Source organism: Thunnus albacares, chromosome 24 (genome assembly GCF_914725855.1).
Source record: "Thunnus albacares chromosome 24, fThuAlb1.1, whole genome shotgun sequence".
NCBI classification, from domain to species: Eukaryota; Metazoa; Chordata; class Actinopteri; order Scombriformes; family Scombridae; genus Thunnus; species Thunnus albacares.
This window is the reverse complement of record NC_058129.1, coordinates 17513056-17530444: the sequence shown is the minus strand read 5'-3', so window position 1 is coordinate 17530444 and position 17389 is coordinate 17513056. Positions and strand designations below refer to the sequence as shown.

Below are 17389 nucleotides of genomic sequence, written 5' to 3'. Positions count from 1 at the left end.
TGACAGAAAACCAACAGGGACACTAAATCCTATAATTATTTATTAAATACATGAATTCATTGACCTTCATGTCACATTTCTGTCACTTCTTCCCAGCTGAATATAGCAATAAATCCTATAGAAGTAATATAATTAATCAATTAACCTAGACCCAGATTAGTGGCAGCAAACTGATGGATTTAGTAACCAATTATAAAATAATTTAATTAATTTAATCACACCAGTCGCACTTGTAGTTTAAGATGTAGAACATCTCGTAACTACTGACAACTTCCTGTCGACAGCAGGACAGAAACAATATTCAAGACTTTTTAATTCCTTATAAGGGCTTTTTTGAGGGATTCAGAGTTTTTCAAGACTTTTCAAGACCTGCAGATATCTGTAGGTCTTGAAAAGTCTTTAAAAAATATTGATATGGGGCTTAGAAGGTGTTTAAAAGTCTTAAATTTCATTCACAAAGGTCTTAAATATTATTTCTTAAAGATATTTCAGTAATAGTAGAAATAATTTTAAAAAAAAATCAATTTCAAAGCAATTTTAGCAAAACCTGGCTGGAAAATCCCCAATTCTATTGTTCCAGACGTCTGACCTTAAATGAATGAGTTATTATTGGTTTTTATTGGTTAATTCATCCATCCATAAGTTATTTTTCTGCTGCTTATCTACGTCCAGATCCTGATTAATGACTCATTATTTACATTATTGGGAATGACTGTTCACAAAACTGTGAAATTAATTTAAATAAATTGACATTTATTTCATATTGCACCTGGTAAATAATCATATATCATCACTGATGGTTTTTATTGATATCTTTCATACTTTAACTGTGAAACATGTATTAAATTGCACTCTATATGGTATTAAAATGTATTAAAAGTCTTATATTTAACTTGGTCTATCCATGTAGCAGTAACATATTAGTATTTTCTTGGTAATAAATCATGTGATAGACACTGATGGAAGTGAAGTTGGGTGAAGAGCAGCTGGAGGAAGCAGCGTGTAGCTGGACTCACCCTCTGGTCTCCTCCCTCCCGACGAGGATCCAGTTTCTTGGCAAAGTGCCGCAGATTATCATAGTTGTGGAAGTTGAAGAGAGAAACAAGGTCCTGAAAGGAGAAGATACACTCAGTTTAACTGCTTCACTTTGATGACATCACCTCAGGCTTCAGGTAACTGAGACCAACATTTCTCATTTTTTTCTGGTATTTTATGAACCAAACGAATAAATAAAACGATAGTTAGTTGCAGTTCTGGTTTAGAGTTCACATAATGAGGTTAAAATCTGAGCTCACCGTGCAGAACTGGATGCCTCTGACGCTGTTGCCCAGCTTGTCAAGAGGAGGAGACCAACACATGATGCCCATGACGTTTGGAACAACCAGCAGAATCCCGCCAGCGACACCGGATTTCGCCGGCAGACCGACCTGAAGCAGAAAAACGACGCTGAGTCGTCAAAACGCGTCTAAACTCACATGCGAGTGTGAATGTTTTAGAGTGTAGATGGATGAGATACTGACGTGGAAAGCGAACTGTCCGGAGAAGTCGTACATGCCGCAGGAATGCATCAGACTCAGAGTGTTTCGCACCGCCTCGGGGCTCAGCACGCGCTCTCCTGTGATTGGACAGAAGCCGCCATTGGCCAGAGTGGCCGCCATGACGCTGGCGCTCTCACAGGTCACCTCGATGGAGCACAGCTGACGGGGGAGGAAAAATTAACATTTGATTTCCTGTCGCTTTTCTGAGAATATATATAAAGGATTTTATAAAGTTTTAATGAGTTCTGTTTACCTGGAAGTAGAAATCCAAGATGGAGGTCATGTCCGTTCCCTCCGGAAAACACTGTAAACCACAAAAACACCGTCAACACATCTGTTACTTCCCGTCAGACTCTGGACTAAAGATTCATCACTTTAGAAGAAGAAGAAATTAGATCTCAATGTATTTACTGACCCTTTTCTTATAAAAACAATATTTAATGGTAAATATAAACCAAATAACAGTGAAATATTAAACAAAATAAAGCAAATATGAAAATATTAACACAAAGTTACAACTGTGGAATGAATAAAGTAGAAATACATGATAAATTTGACATGATGCTACTTTTATTTTCATGATATGTGATAACTGAGGCTGCAGATTTATTAAAATATGTAAAATCTGATAAAAGACAAGAAGAAAATAGAAGGTTTTCACATTAAATGAACTTCCTGCTCAACCCTCAGCTGTAAATGACCTTTGACCTCACCTTCTTCTCCTTCAGATAGTAGCCGATGGCAAAGTTTCTGTCTCCAGACTCGCGCTCCGACTGGAAACTGGGACACACAGAGAGAGAGGAGGGAGGAGGTTTGTTTTTTGAACATCACGACTCAGCTCCTGTTATATAAAACTCAAACTCTCATCTCTGAACGATTTTCTCTCTGATGTTGCTGCGTGAGCTCGAATCCGACTCACAGAACTGCCCTTCATACCTCGACAGTTATTTGTTGAAATATTCACTGAAACTAGATTTAAATAAATATAAAATATGTGTTGTTGTTGTTGTTGTTGTTGTACTCACGTGGCGTTGCTGAAACCGACGTATTCATTTCCTGCCAGTTTGTTCATGAAGTTCATGACCTGCAGATTTAGAGGAAAGAATCTACTAATGAACCAAACTAACAATTATTTTCATTATCAATTAATCTGTCGATTATTTTCTTGATTAATCGATTAGTTGTTTGGTCCATAAACCACAACCCAAAAATATTCAGTTTACTGTCATATAGACTAAAGAAACCAGAAAATTTTCACATTTAAGAAGCTGGAAGAAGAAGAAGAAGAAAGAATTTGGAAATTTTCTTCTTAAAAGATGACTCAAAACAATTAATCAATTAATTTAATAATTGGTTCCAAACTGGATCACCATCATTTAAAAAGTGACTCTACTGAGCTCATCACACTACAGATGTTTTCAGAATTATTTTTCCCACTTTTTGGTGTTTTTCCCCCCCATACTGAAACAGATTCCTCATTTTTTCTTCTCGTTTTATATAAAAATCAATTCTCTGCACGTCTTCATCTTCTATTTATTTATCTATAATTTTGTCATCTTGTTTTTACATTCTGTGCACACAGAAAGATGGATCCCTTCTCTGTTGCTCTTCTTCAGGTTTATTATTGGATATTGGACTTTATAAATAAAACCGACCCGGCTTCACATTCAGCTCTCAGAATGTCTGATTTAAATATAAATTACATTTAGAGCTGAAATGCTGAGTCAATTTATTGATTAGCTGACCGACAGAAAAGATTAATTATCCAAACAGTTGCAGATTGATTTTAAGTGATTTTTTAAACCACAAATGACAAGAAATTCACTGGTTGTGATGTCTCTGATATGAAAATGTGTCTTCTATGATTATAAATTGAATATTTTGGGGTTTTGAACCAGACAAAACAAGACATTTAAACTTTTTGTGACATTGTGACCAAACGATTAATCAATTTATCCAGAAATAATCATTAATGCACCATAATTCCATGTGGACTTTAAAAGAACAGAAAACTTATTTTCCAAAAACAATATGAAAACAATAATTGATACTCACATAATCAAATTTCTCGGCGTTGCTTGCTCCTTGCTGGAACACAAAAACAACAATCACAGTATTAAAAGAAATTAAATTCCCATCAAAAAACAAACTCAAATACACCAAACGGACACTAAAAGTTGCCCATGTCATGACATTAGCACTACCATCCATATCTATATGATATTAAACTAAGACAGGAAAACAGTGTAAGTTTACATCACTACAGTTTGTAAATTAAAAGTGGACACAGAGCTCATCAGTTACGTGACCAATCAAAAAACGGCCATTCCAGTCATGACATCAGATGAATTAAGATTAGAGGTGGGAGACTAGCTGGAGATGGAGGAGGTGAAATAAAACAGTTAATCCACTCAGGGGTTCTGGTTTTTGTAAAAAGAAAAGAAAACTCTAACATGGAAAGTATCAAAGGAAAACTGATCTATTTGGTTTGAAAATTATTGATCTTTCACTTCTCTTATTGAGGTAAAGTGACTACAGAGTGAAAATGTGCTGCAGTGTGACTTTAAATCACTGTGAGTCTGCAGGTGTGTTTGTGTGAAGCTGGTGGTGAGTTAGTTTATACGACTGTAAGATGTTTTCACACTGCGAGCTACATGAACAACAAGAGACGTCTTAACATGGAGACGTTTATTTCATCTGGCTGTTTGGTCTCATTTTATCATTATCTGTCATTTCAGTCAAGTTAAAAGCTACAGAGCAGTTTAACTGAGGTTTGAACTCTGCTAAACCTGCAGTAATATTTTATTTTGTCATTATGTGAGTTTAAATCTTTCAAAAGATGATCAAAGCTTCCGACTGACAAGACAACAAATCTGGAACTATAGGTGGCACCAGGGTGAGTTAAAGTGTGGTGACGTCATAAAGCGACATAGCAAAATTCAACGGTGCGTCTTTGAAAAATAATTGGTTCTTGGAGCTTGGTGACATGGGACTACTGGCCCACCGGTCCACTGGGATTTGTCCCAGTATGCCCGATGGCCAGTACTGGCTCTAACTTACTGTTGCAGCTGTAAAATGATGAATAAATTGTTTTGAGCGTCACATAACCCCCCGCAAAATGACTTGTTTCACTATCAGAATTTGATCCATTTGGTCCGATAACCAGATACCAGCGTGGGAATGTCGCACCCAACATGAGATTTAAAAACTCTGTATAATGTGAAATACAGAGAGATTTACCTGGAGGCTTAATCAGCATTGTGTGAACTCGTTAGGTAAGGGCTTGAATGTAACGGATGTTCATTTATATATAAAAGTTCCACACTGCAGGTTTAAAGCTCCATATCTACAGACATCGAAAACATTATAAACAGCAAAGCCCAAAGCAGTACAAAACATATCTACGTGTTTAAAACAAGCTTAAACAAGTACAAATATGCTGTTGACCACCATTAAGGCTGTAAATATAATTTAAATCAATCTATATCATTATATTAATAAGAATATGTTCTGATATTAACATGTATAATGATGCAAAATCACATATAAAATAATTAAATTGACATGAAATGCAATTAATTGTTTTCCTGTCAGTAAAACAAAATGATAAACAACTAATTTTGGATGTTTTTGTGAACATTTGCTCAAAATTATTCATTTGAACAACAGAGATTTTATTTAAAACAGTAATAATATGTTCATCATCACACTAGAACTCAACTAGTTAATAAATGGAAAGTGTACAGACTTGTTAGTCACGTAGCTGGCAGCGTGAGCGCACATTTTGGGGTTTTTTAAAGAAATTTTCTGGCCTAAATTGCGTAGAACAAAGACTGAAGTTAAGAGCTGGTAACTCAAATGGATGTATCTGTAATGATGGCTTTAATCTGAGGATATCAAATAAAAATTACAAACATAAACCTTCTCTACAGAAGAATGGAATATGATATAAAACCAGTATTTGAGTTGAGCCAGAGCCGTACTGTTTATAATCCAGACGTATAAACAGTTTGGAAGAATGCAAGTGAAAAGTATAAAAGCAACATTTAAACATTCATAAACAGCCATGTGAAGGCTAAAAGCTTGTCACAAATCCAGACCAAAAGAGGGGAAAAAATAATTAAAAAGGAAAAATTACCAACGTCATTGACCTGTTGCAGTGCTCATAATTTCCCAAAGATCCTAATGCTGTAAAATATGCAACAACACATAAAACCACACAACGAGCCTTGAAAAGGTACATTGAGTAAAAGGCACATGAGTGTATTTGAAGTGTAGATCTAGATTCATAGAGAGGAGAGAGGAGGAGGAGGAGGAGGAGGAGGGGGGACGCATGCACACAGAGTCCCTGATAAACTCTGGTTTTATTACTCCAATATAAGCATCTACAAATACAGAAATCTCAACAGTGATGGGTTGGGATTCAGAGGGAGAGACTGGTTTCATATCATATGGGAATGATCGGAAGAGTTTTTCTTGTTGCGGATAAAATTCATGATGAAGAACCTCACAAACCCAGAGAGTATCTAACAGAGGTGTAAATCTTCACTGGGCTCACGATTACGATCTATTTCTATATCACTGCACATGGCTACTTTTTCATCAGTTGATACAAGCAGTCAGATAAATCTAAACTCCATTTTTATGTCCAAAGTGCTTCAAAAAAATCAGACTATAACAGTCCATGATATATAAAAAGCTGCATCTTTTCAATACCAGTACCTGTGTGACCCTCCTCAGTGCGTAAACATTACAATAACATACACATGTAAAGGCTACTCGACTAGCTTTACTCATTGACTCCCTTACCTGAGCTTTACGCTGTAGAGTTCACGCCAAATTATTTGGTTTAAGTTGTTTAACGCTGCCGTCGGTCTCATTTGTTACTGCTGGAGTTCACTGCTCCGCTCGGCTAATGTTAGCTTGCAACTGCTGCCTTTTATGAAGATGAACTGTAAGATAACTCTAGCCTGTTCGTGCTGTAGACTGTCCAGGTGCTGCGCCGCCCTCATCGATTTGTGAATCGACTCAGAATCGTCCGTGTCCGCATCCACGACGCATCTTAGAATCGAAACACCTCTAACATCTGTATTTTTAAATCAAAGAGCTTGTAGCGACCATCACTCCCATATGATGTGAACACAACAGAAGACACTGGATGATTATTCTGCTCATCCATAAATGCACAGCTGGTGTCATGTGACAAAAAAGGAGAAAAACAAAGGTTGGTTTTCATAATTGGATTCATATTTGTGTTTAACTTCCTGACACATACTGTGTAATTTAAAAATGAAAAACAGAAAAAAACACTGAATTCCTTTAGTTTTTCATTATAGCATTGTATCTGTATTTAAAGCCTATGTTGTGTTGATTTTCAGTAGTGTAATTATTACTTTGTATTACTACTAAATTGATTTTTGTTTTACTATTTAATGGAAGATTCATCTCCTGACAGCTGAGAAGCAGCATGAAGAACAAAGGTTTGGTGGTTTATTTCTAATCTTAAAGTCTTTCTTGTCTTGTGTAACAGAGTAGAGGCGGTAACGTAAGTTTATTAACCATCATAGATTGTTTATTGTCTATTTATACATACTTGGAAGTTTGTTGAACTTTGTCTGAACCTCCCTGATTATTTTATTTCTATACTGAAAGTCTTTTAAAGTGATTCATTATCAGAGATTTTGAGAATGTGAGTGAATGTATGTATGCTTTGAGATTAATAAAATACTCTATCGATCCGTCTGTCTTGAGGATTTGAGGATTATGCAGACAGTATTTATTGCTCTTATGGTTTCTAACCTGAACATGACACTTAAAACATGCATCATAACCTCATTATTATAAATCTAACAGCCACATATTAGTGTGCAGCAGCCAATCTGATACAGATGATTGACAGCTACTCTGATAGTTTGTTCACACTGAGCGAGATAATCAAACTGCCACAGACGTTTTATTTCATGAGTTTGTTGGCTGATATTTTCACAGTCGCTGGTTGCCAACAGTATAACAGATTTCAGTACCACTGTTGGGTCTTTGTTAATAAACACAAGCTTTTACCTGGCAAGTACAAAATGGAAAAGAAGTTAATTCTTCCCATTTAAAACGTGCCAGCTCTCTACAGTTTTATTTTAACACTCTGACAATAAGCTCCAAAGTCGAGAGCTTGTTTATTAAGCAGCTAATGACTAGAAACTGTTTAAGAAACCAACATGATTCAACCTTTCCTTTAACATTTAGGCCTGGTTTCTACATATAGCAGCAGTAATTCCTCATGTAATGTAAGTTTTTCTTCTCCATGTTGTGGCTGTTTGAACTCTATTTTGTTTGATAACCATGAGCAGAGAGATATTAAGTCATTCATATGGTCGTCTTACACTGGTTGAATGTCATACTGTAATTAAACTGCTTCTCATTTCACTGAGCACGTCTGGGAAGCCCTCCTGTTTAATCTCCACTGGCCTCTTGAGGAAGGACGGGTCGGGTTCACTGAGTTTTTCACTTTTTAATTTGAGTCTGGACTCAGCAGGTGGTGCTCTTGTAGTTTTTAACAGAGAGCTAGCTCGCTGTCTGGCTGAAGGTCAGAGGAGGGAATGTGATGAAACATTCAGGTAGCGGAGCAGTTTTTCCCCTGATTAAAGCTGTTAATGCTGACCTGACTGGTCTCCATCTCCACCCACTCTGTGCACTCTGAACTGCATGTGTGTGTGTGTGTGTGCAGGATGTCTGAGTGATGCTGCTTTCAACCAAATCCCCTTTCAACGTGATTATCTATAACCTTAATCCCCCTGTATACAGTAATCTGGCAGAAACACGTTCTCCAGACGATTTTATTTATACAACTTTGACTCTTTATATAAAGTCATAAATTCAGTTTTCAGATTATATAATTATATAAACATCTCAGCTCTGACATAAAAATACATTTTCAAATCTGAAATCTACATTTTAAAGATAACTTTCAGGATTTTACACCCTAGCTTTTTAAAAACATCATATTTTCATTATCTGAATAATATATATGTCTGTGTGTGGCCCAATTTATTCTTTTATATTTAAGCTTCACAGTTTCCCAAATGAATCTACTCAATAATTAAAGATGGGGTGTGTAAATGCAGCTTACCTTAATGAGGGAGGTACAGACGATAGCACCAGCATTAACCATGGGGTTGTGTGGTTTATCTGTAGGAGAGGAAATTAAAGTTAATATCGCTTAAAAACATGAACGTTAAAGATGTTTTTTTTGTCTTTTACTGACAAAATGAAAGTGAAAAGAGACAACAGACGGAATGAAAAGCATCTCAGACATTAAAATGAACTTAAAGATGTAAAAAGTATTGAGTAAATCAACACAAAGGACACTGGAGGTCAAAACTCTGCTGAATAATCCAGAGTGAACGTCAGTATAACGAGGTTTGTCACTACACAATATCACAACACACATTCACATTAACCAAAACACACACACTTTAATCTTCTTATACAACAGGACAATGTTTAAAAAAATAAACAGCTGGAATATTTCTTGTCCCTAAAGTGACAAATAAAGTTTTCTGACTTTAATTCAGTGACACAGAATCAAACAGGACCGACATGAAAAAAACCGGTTATACATTTTGTTTACTCTGCTGAAAAATCCAACAAAGACGGGAAATACCACAAACTAAGTTTATCACCCGGAGCATCAATAAATTGTGCAGAGTCTAAGCGCTTACAGTCTCAAAGACCAGCAAGTAGACCAATAATATACAATATATGATTTTTCCAGCATTAATAGACACACACTGCAGCTTTTATTAAAGCAGGATTTATGGATTCATACTGATAAGATTTAAGTTTTTGGTTATTTCTTACAGAGCCCCGAAGAGGACATAAGCAAAAATATATACATCCTCCTGCATCCTATCCTATCCTATCCTTACCCATCCTATTATACTGTTATACTATATACCCATCCTATTATACTGTTATACTATATACCCATCCTATTATACTGTTATGCTATATTCCCATCCTATTATACTGTTATACTATATACCCATCCTATTATACTGTTATACTATATTCCCATCCTATTATACTGTTATACTATATTCCCATCCTATTATACTGTTATACTATATTCCCATCCTATTATACTGTTGTAGTATATTCCCATCCTATTATACTGTTATACTATATTCCCATCCTATTATACTGTTATACTATATTCCCATCCTATTATACTGTTTTAGTATATTCCCATCCTAACTATTTAGGAGCAGTGAGCAGCCACAGTCTGACACTGGATAGTTGAAGCAGGTGCACTTCATGCTTTTGGGAGAAAGGTCTGGTCTGTTGTTCTGACTCTCTGTATGTGCACTTATCTCATGTGCACAAATTAACCAAAACGTGGAGACAAATTGTATCTCGTGCGCACACGACAGCATTTCAAGCACTTGATGTAGTAAAACGTGGCCTCGACATATGTTTTTTCTCTCTATGGCCCTTACAAGGCTCTGTTATTTCTGTATAATTTATTTATTTAAATTTCTGTTAGTAGCTATTGGTTGTTTGATTCTGAATCCACTAATGTAACGCAACAGAAGTAGAGACTTAAAAGCTTTTTGTTGGAGCCCTCTATACAATAAATCATTAACACCTGAATGCTCCAACCTCCTCCTCTCAGTACATTTCATACCGGTGGAAAACTGCATTTTTTTTGGATGAACTATGCATGAAAGTTATTTCTTAAAACTCACATTGCCACATACTGTCAGCAGCTTGTTGTTTTCCAGGATATTAAATCTCTATCACACATTGGCAGCTCTGTTTTATTCTGCCGCGGTGCTGCAACCTCTCATTAACAATTCATCACAAGTTCCATGGCAACCAGGCCTCCTCTCACAGAGAGAAAGTTCAACCACAGCCGTCCGAGTCACGATTCAAACACATGAAATATGAAACACAGGAGAGGCTCGTACGAGTGGCGGGTGAGTGTGAGTCTGAGTGTGTGTGTGTGTGTGTGTGTGTGTGTGATCAGCTGATTCTTTCCTCACCGTCCTCATTCAAGAAGAGCTTGTTGAACCGCAGGCCGCTGGGCTCTTTGCCGATGAAGCGGTGAACGTACTCGGTGCCGTGGTCGTGAACGGCGATGGCGTATTTGAGCGGCTTGACACAAGACTGCAGACAGAAAGGAACCTTTGTGTCGCCGACGGTGTGTCTGTTACAGAGAGACACGCAGATATTTAATTACACATTTTAATCTTTTGTATGCAAAAGGTTTAGGTCTACAAGGTAAGTGTTGTGGTATAATTTTTGCTGCTAATGTCAAAGTTTTGTTGTCATTTTTCGCTACTTTCAAATCATCTTTTGTATTTTTCTGGTCGATGCAAAGTCTTTACAGGAATAATTCAGTATTTGAGTTGCCAGTAACTCTAAATTCTCCAGAAACTAAACTATTCAAAGTATTGAAGAAGAAGAAGCACTTTCACAATCTAATAATGTGTTATGTGATCTTCTTGTTTCTCTCTGTAAACAACTTTTCTAATGTGCCGGCTTGTTCAAAGTGCTTTTTCAGTGAGATAATTTGGATTTCTGGGCAGCTCTCCTCCACAGTTCAGGAGTTGACTAGCCTGATCTCGCTCTGACAGCTGCTTATGAATACAAAGTACAAGAGATTTCTGCCAGGAACTGATGTTTTTTCAGTAGCTGAGACCCTTTGTGACCCTTCTGAGTCACTGTACATTAGTTACAGTCGAACATTCAAAAACACTAAAGCTATCTAGCACGAATAAACACTTAAACTGTACCTCTGTCCGTCCACGGTGCACAAGGCGACGGCCCACAGGTCTGGGCTGAAGCGAGCCAGCTGGGGAATGTAGTCCGCCACCTACAGCGTGACACGGTACACAGCAGTGATTAAAACACATGAATAAACAACAACTCCAGGATTGTGGTTAATTAATTCAACAGAGATGGATCAAAACCTTTTTTTCTCTACATGTTTCACACTGTGATAAAACATCAGGACTGCTGCATGAATATGAAGAAGCTGAAAATACTAACAAATTAATTTCCATATTGGTTTATCTCAAATTAAAATGACTGTACTTGTTATTTTGATTCAGAGCCAGAGGAGATTAGAGCTCTATACTGAATGTTTCAGTGGACACATTCCACATGTGGAACAGTCTTGTTTTGTCAGTTTTATCTTTGCAGCAGCCGTCACTCACCTGCCCTCCGGACAAGTTTCTGGCGTTTTCAAAGAGGTCGTCCATGTGGCCGCAGAAGGACTGGAAGTCTGGGATGACAAACTTCTTCCTGAAGGCCTGAGTGAGCAAAACGATGTTGCTCTGGACACATCTGAGACAGGAGGGAAGACGACACTTTAGACTTTGAGGCAGCCTGCGAGTATGACCGAGGGGGCCAGTCTTATTTCAGCCAAACAAAAACAAAAATTTTAGACGTGCAAATCAACCCTTGAACCTTTAAGTGTGGACCTGCGGGTGTAGATGCTGATGTGCGCCATCTACAGGCAGAGAAAGTAACTTTGACCTTTAAACAATAACAATACATTAAACATACATTTGTATTGCACTTTTCATTCGCAGTGAAACTCAAAGTGTGATATGCTACAGCGAAAATAACAAGTTAAGATGAATAAGCCACCTGCTGGCAATAAGTGGTACAGCAGCTTTTTCTGCATGTTTTTTAGTTGTTTTGTGTCTGTGGTTTTATAGTAAACATTTTAAACTGCATAATATAAGAGTTTTGTTAACTGGAGCCGTTTTCTGTTGAATGCTGGGAAGAGTTTATTCACTGAGTATCTTCTGCCCTTTTAGTTCTCATGGAAAAGAAAGGATGAAATAAAGGAGGACGGTCTTAACCAGATTTTATTTTTCTACAGAGACTAGAGAGGTTGGTTGCAGGATCAAATGCCATCAATGTTCTCTCTGGAGAAAGACTATTTATGGCTTTCTTGTTTAATGGAATTTCCCTTCAAAGCTTAAATGTTAAAAAACCACTGCCTTCAGAGTCCTCAGTGTCCAAAATCTTGCTTGTTGAATTCTTCTGCTACTGGACTAAAACATCATGTAGTTAGTTGTGTTGTTTTTTTTTTTTTTTTATGGGAAACTGTTTGCTTTCCTGGTTCAGTGCCTTCATTTCTAGCGTTTCCAGACTAAAATCTCCCAGTAACTTCTCTAAACAGTGAGTCTGTATCAAACCATTCGTACATCTTCAGATTCCTTCCGTTTTGTTTTTGGAAGTAGTTTTTTACTGGTTCCACCACACATGTGATTATGGTGGTATTTTTGACAGTGGTGGTGTCTTACTCCACCAACTGTTTCTCTAAAAATGCTGTCAGAGCTTCAGATTTTGTCCTGATCCTTTTTATTTCAGCGATTAAGGACCACAGATAGTAAACCTGCAACTCAATAAGGCAGTGAGGTGGAAGCTGTGCCTCTCCGGTAGCAGAGAGATTTGTGGCTCAGCTATCTCACTGCATCAAACCCCCGTCTAATCCCCCGTAGCGTGGAAACACACGCTACGCTACACTCTACCGCCCGCTCACGTGCTTCCCTCTGTGAGGCTGAGCTCTATAAATAAGCCCGGGGAGAGGATGTGATGGATCCAAGCCAGGAGCGGCCGTGCTGGGGTCTGTTTCGTTGAGGCTTCAGCTCCCCGGTGAGCCGTCATATGCCCCGACTCACCACGCCACCGTTTCCCAAGCTGTCACCCAGTTCTGTCACACAAACGTTTCCTCTGGGGTCAAACAGCAGCAGCGCTACTGAGGCAGGCGGGTTAATGTTATTGTTTTCCACACCCATCCTTGTTTTGTTCCTTCAGTTGTGGTTCTAAGGCAACAAAAATGGTCTTGATTACTATATAAATATGTTAAAAACTCGCTGTACTTGTCTTAGATTCATAAAAAGTTACACTTCACTTCATAGTGACATTTCATATTTACCAGCTTTTGTTTTTCCCGTCTGTATTATAAATAATAAATTACAAATTATGTGGTGTTTTGGCAAACTAGCACATTTGTAAGTTACTTAATGTCATATGTCCAATTCAAAAGTGCTTCTTTGCCACAACAGACTGTGTTTTTAACGACTAATTATTTCCCACATGCTCACAGCTGATTTGACCTTTTATGTCGACTGGTGAAAGGTCATTCTGGGAGCTGTAAACATCTCTTCTTTCATCTCCTGTTACTCTCACATAAGGCAGAAATATCTTAAAATCTCTTAAAGCAGTTATACTACAGACTCCATATGTCTATTTTAAAACAATAATCTTTAACAGATGTTTAAATGATGCACATTTTGGAACCAAACCTTTAGTTTCTGACACATTTTCTATATAAATCCTAAATAATACCTTGTTGTCTGTAATTTGGAGCTTAAACGCTACAACATGCCAAATATTTTAAAGTCACAATAAACAACAACTGTCTTTCTTGTGTTTTAATCTGGAAGCTCCTGTCTTCTTGTTTCTTGAAAGCAGTGTATCTTGCAAATAAAAACTACTAAACAACTGCAGATTTTAGAGCAATCTTCTCTCTTCTCTGGCATTTATATGAAGCTGCACATCTGGATCTTTCATTATATTTATAGACATTCATTCAGAAAACTCCTGGATTTCCAGTGTGGCCTTTTTCCAGTATTTATAAATAAAATTTGGGAATAGAAAAATATAAAACCGTGTGCCATTTCTGAGGTAATATTCTGCAAAAGAAGTCAGTCGGTCTAAAAAGAAACATACTTCTTGAAGAGGTGTCGGTCCAGCGCTCCGTCGGAGGTCGTTTTCACCGTCACCTTCAGCATCTCCATACATTCTTTCAGCCGGGGGTCTCCTGTGCGAAGCCCCGTGGCTTTCAGAGCCTGTAGACAGAGGAGGAGAAGGAGCGGCATGATTAAGACAGCTGGACAACGAATCAATAAAGCGACGAGCCATAAACCGAAGCTCCTGAAGAGCTTAACGAGAGGAGTCACCCTGATCATAATTCAACCGGGGAGAGAGCCACACAGAAGCAACCTGCTGTTAAATTACCTGCATCACTCACATTTGTTTACCTGCTATAAATCCTAAAAGCACCTTTTTCCTTTCATATAATCTCACTCCTGTTTTTTTTTTCTATGTTCCTTTGTTATTTTCCAGTTCAAATCACTGGTTCACTGCAGGGTGTTTACTGCTTTTAATGACCTTAATTTCTTGTTTTTATCTAAACAATTTGGTTGGTGTACAGTATCATTTATCCCTGATTACACCTGTCAGTTAACCCTGCAAATAAAGACTTCAGCAACAAGTGAGGATGTGTGAGATGACTGGATGAGTTCATTTAAATGAATTAATTAAAATGTCTTTTCTGCCCTGAGAACTACAAGATCAACATCATTTTCTAAACACATGTAACTTCATATGAAGCAAACATGTATAAATCAAGGCTGAAGCTGCCACTGAGGATACTGAGGTCATGTCCTACATATTTGTCTGGGAATTTGGGTGTGTAATGGAAAAATATGACATGTTATACTTATTCTGATACTACTCATATTTTGGTGATATTCTATGATCTTGTGTTAGGGTCTAACTGCTCTTTTAGAGATAACAGAGGCCAGCCGCACCTGTTTACTGAGGTATAATGATGGACTGTTCAGAGCTTGATTGTATACTTTACCTGAGACATCTGTCTGTATCTGTTGTTGGTATTGTCCCTGCTTGAAAGTGTGATATTAAACTCAGTTTTAGCAAGTTTTAGTTCTCTTACATCTTGCAGTTAAAAACATATCTTTGGGCTCATTCTAGTATATTTAAATTTGGCTACTTTTAGATAAATGAGCATTTCTCCATTAGAGTTTTATTCCTGGCAGCATAGAAGAGGCTTAGAAACAGCATTTAGACTTTTCAGTAACTCTTTTCAATTTTCCAAGAAGTTTCCTGGAAAGAACGACATAATTTGGTACTAATGACAGAGAAAACAGGATGTCAGGAGACAATCAGGGAGAGTGTAAGCAGCTGTGGAGGAAAGTAAAATTTACCAATCTTCCAAACACTCAGTAAACTGGCTGAAACTGTTGTCTTCTGTCTATATGAAAATGTTTAAAGTGGTCGATGGTTTCAATATTCCACCAGACTGTGGAAAAATATCTAATAAATCAAACAGCTACTTGTGTTAGCTCTGTGCTGGTTTCTCTCTCTAATGCGTTCAGGATGCTGTTTCTCTTTCTACTGTCAAACTGTGTAAGTCATTCAATCTTCAAACATGAATCCGACGTCATTTTCTTTCCTGTTCTCAGAGACTCACTGTGGTGAATTTGTGTGCAGGGATTTTTTCTTGGCCCTCTGCGATGGTGTAGAAGAGCAGGTCCTCCAGGCTGGGCAGGATGCCTGCCTTCCTTCTCCTGCAGGAAAGACAAATAAAAAACACACACACAGAACACAGAGTGAGAAAAATAACTCCACAGTGAGGCGTGTTGTGGTGGAAACATGGAGGGGTTTTACTGCAGCGGAGGGAGGAGAAAAAGCTTTTTTGACTGCAAGGAGAAGCAACTGTAATACTGCACTGGAAAACACTACCTTACACTGGCCTTACTTCAGTGTGTTAACCTGTGGAAAAGGTCTAAACAGTACGTCACGACTTAGAAAGCTTTTCAGTCAAGTACTAGTCTGCTTTTTCACAGGTTAATTAATACGCTGTAATAAGGCCACTGTAAAGTAAACTGTTAATTGTCTGCCCTGCTAGAATACCAGCCAGGAATGTGCTTAACAAGCTGATTAGCGTGTAAGCTAACTAAAGAATTCACGGTATAGATTTACTGAGAAAACTGAAGCTAAAACCCTTTAAACCCAGAATGAAACTTCCTGAGTCATTTATCTTTGTAAATGTAGCATTTACTTCTATTTTATGTTTTTTGTTTGATTAAAATCAGGGGACAATGTGAAAGGAAAGCAGCAGCAACAACAAACGACGCTGCCTTAAAGGCACCTTGGTTCGCTCTGTGCGTGTGTGTGTGAGGTTGCAATGTCAGTGCGATTCAGCCCAATAAAAGCACAATCTGTGATTTGTGATGACTGGGCTGTATCTGTTGCCGCGGTGACGTGGAGGCATGACATGGCCCTGGGTAGTCACTGTTGAATGTTGTTCAGCGGTTGGAAGAAGGTTAGAAAACGACCACCAGCCTCCCACTGAATGACAGCGCGGTCTCTACTGTGGCGGTTAAAAAAAAAAACCCCTGCAATTACACCTCGAGCCACAAGATTACGACATCACAGGAGGTCTAATTAATTTCCTCCAGAGCTGAGTGAGCAGAAGCAGATGTGGATGCTCCACAAACATTCATGTCAGCCAATTAGATTTTAATATTTTATTGTTAAACTCTAATTGGATTTGGCTCCATGTGCAATTTAATTACAAATGCAGTGACACTTGCAAATCAACTGCATACATCATTTAATGTCTGAGGATTTGCTATTGATACTTTCTGCTTATGATTTGTAATTTGCTGTATTTTAGCTTGTAGCATTAAGAAAAGTAATGCTAAAACAGCAAAAACAAAGCGGTAAGTTTGTGAATTTAACAAGCGTTAAGGCTGCATATTGTTGAGTTTAGGCTTTTTTTTTATATATATATATTAGTTTAGAGAATATAAACATGTTAAAACTAATAAATTTCAACCACATTTTTCTATGTATTTACATTTCCTGAACCTCTGAATGTCTTTGTGCTGCTGCAATAACCTTTCTTCCCCCTGCAGATGATTAAATAATCTTCATCTTTACAATGTCTGCTGACTTTTATAATCTAGTAACGTGACCTGGCTGATACTCTGAGCAGCATTTCCACACCAAGTCGTCTCTGGGAGGAA

The 17389-nt window shown here is 37.7% G+C and overlaps 2 protein-coding genes across 5 annotated transcripts in view; both read right to left on the bottom strand.

The window, feature by feature from the left end:
* The window catches only part of LOC122976244, a 1153509-nt gene that overhangs the window by 707338 nt on the left and 428782 nt on the right, over window positions 1-17389 (bottom strand). The gene's annotated exons all lie outside the window — the stretch shown is intronic.
* The window catches only part of LOC122976258 (glutaminase kidney isoform, mitochondrial), a 34351-nt gene that overhangs the window by 6323 nt on the left and 10639 nt on the right, over window positions 1-17389 (bottom strand). For 2 of the 4 annotated variants that reach the window (XM_044344652.1, XM_044344654.1), the window contains exons 2-14: window positions 15829-15925; window positions 14286-14404; window positions 11753-11882; window positions 11330-11409; window positions 10577-10740; window positions 8662-8720; window positions 3594-3626; window positions 2564-2622; window positions 2252-2318; window positions 1792-1842; window positions 1521-1697; window positions 1296-1427; window positions 1017-1109 (exon numbers count right to left, since the gene is read on the bottom strand). In XM_044344652.1, the coding sequence (XP_044200587.1) occupies window positions 1017-1109; window positions 1296-1427; window positions 1521-1697; window positions 1792-1842; window positions 2252-2318; window positions 2564-2622; window positions 3594-3626; window positions 8662-8720; window positions 10577-10740; window positions 11330-11409; window positions 11753-11882; window positions 14286-14404; window positions 15829-15925 (1261 nt within the window). Of the gene's footprint in view, window positions 1-1016; window positions 1110-1295; window positions 1428-1520; window positions 1698-1791; window positions 1843-2251; window positions 2319-2563; window positions 2623-3593; window positions 3627-5676; window positions 5727-8661; window positions 8721-10576; window positions 10741-11329; window positions 11410-11752; window positions 11883-14285; window positions 14405-15828; window positions 15926-17389 lie in introns of those variants that run through there. The other 2 variants (XM_044344653.1, XM_044344655.1) reach the window with 2 other exon arrangements.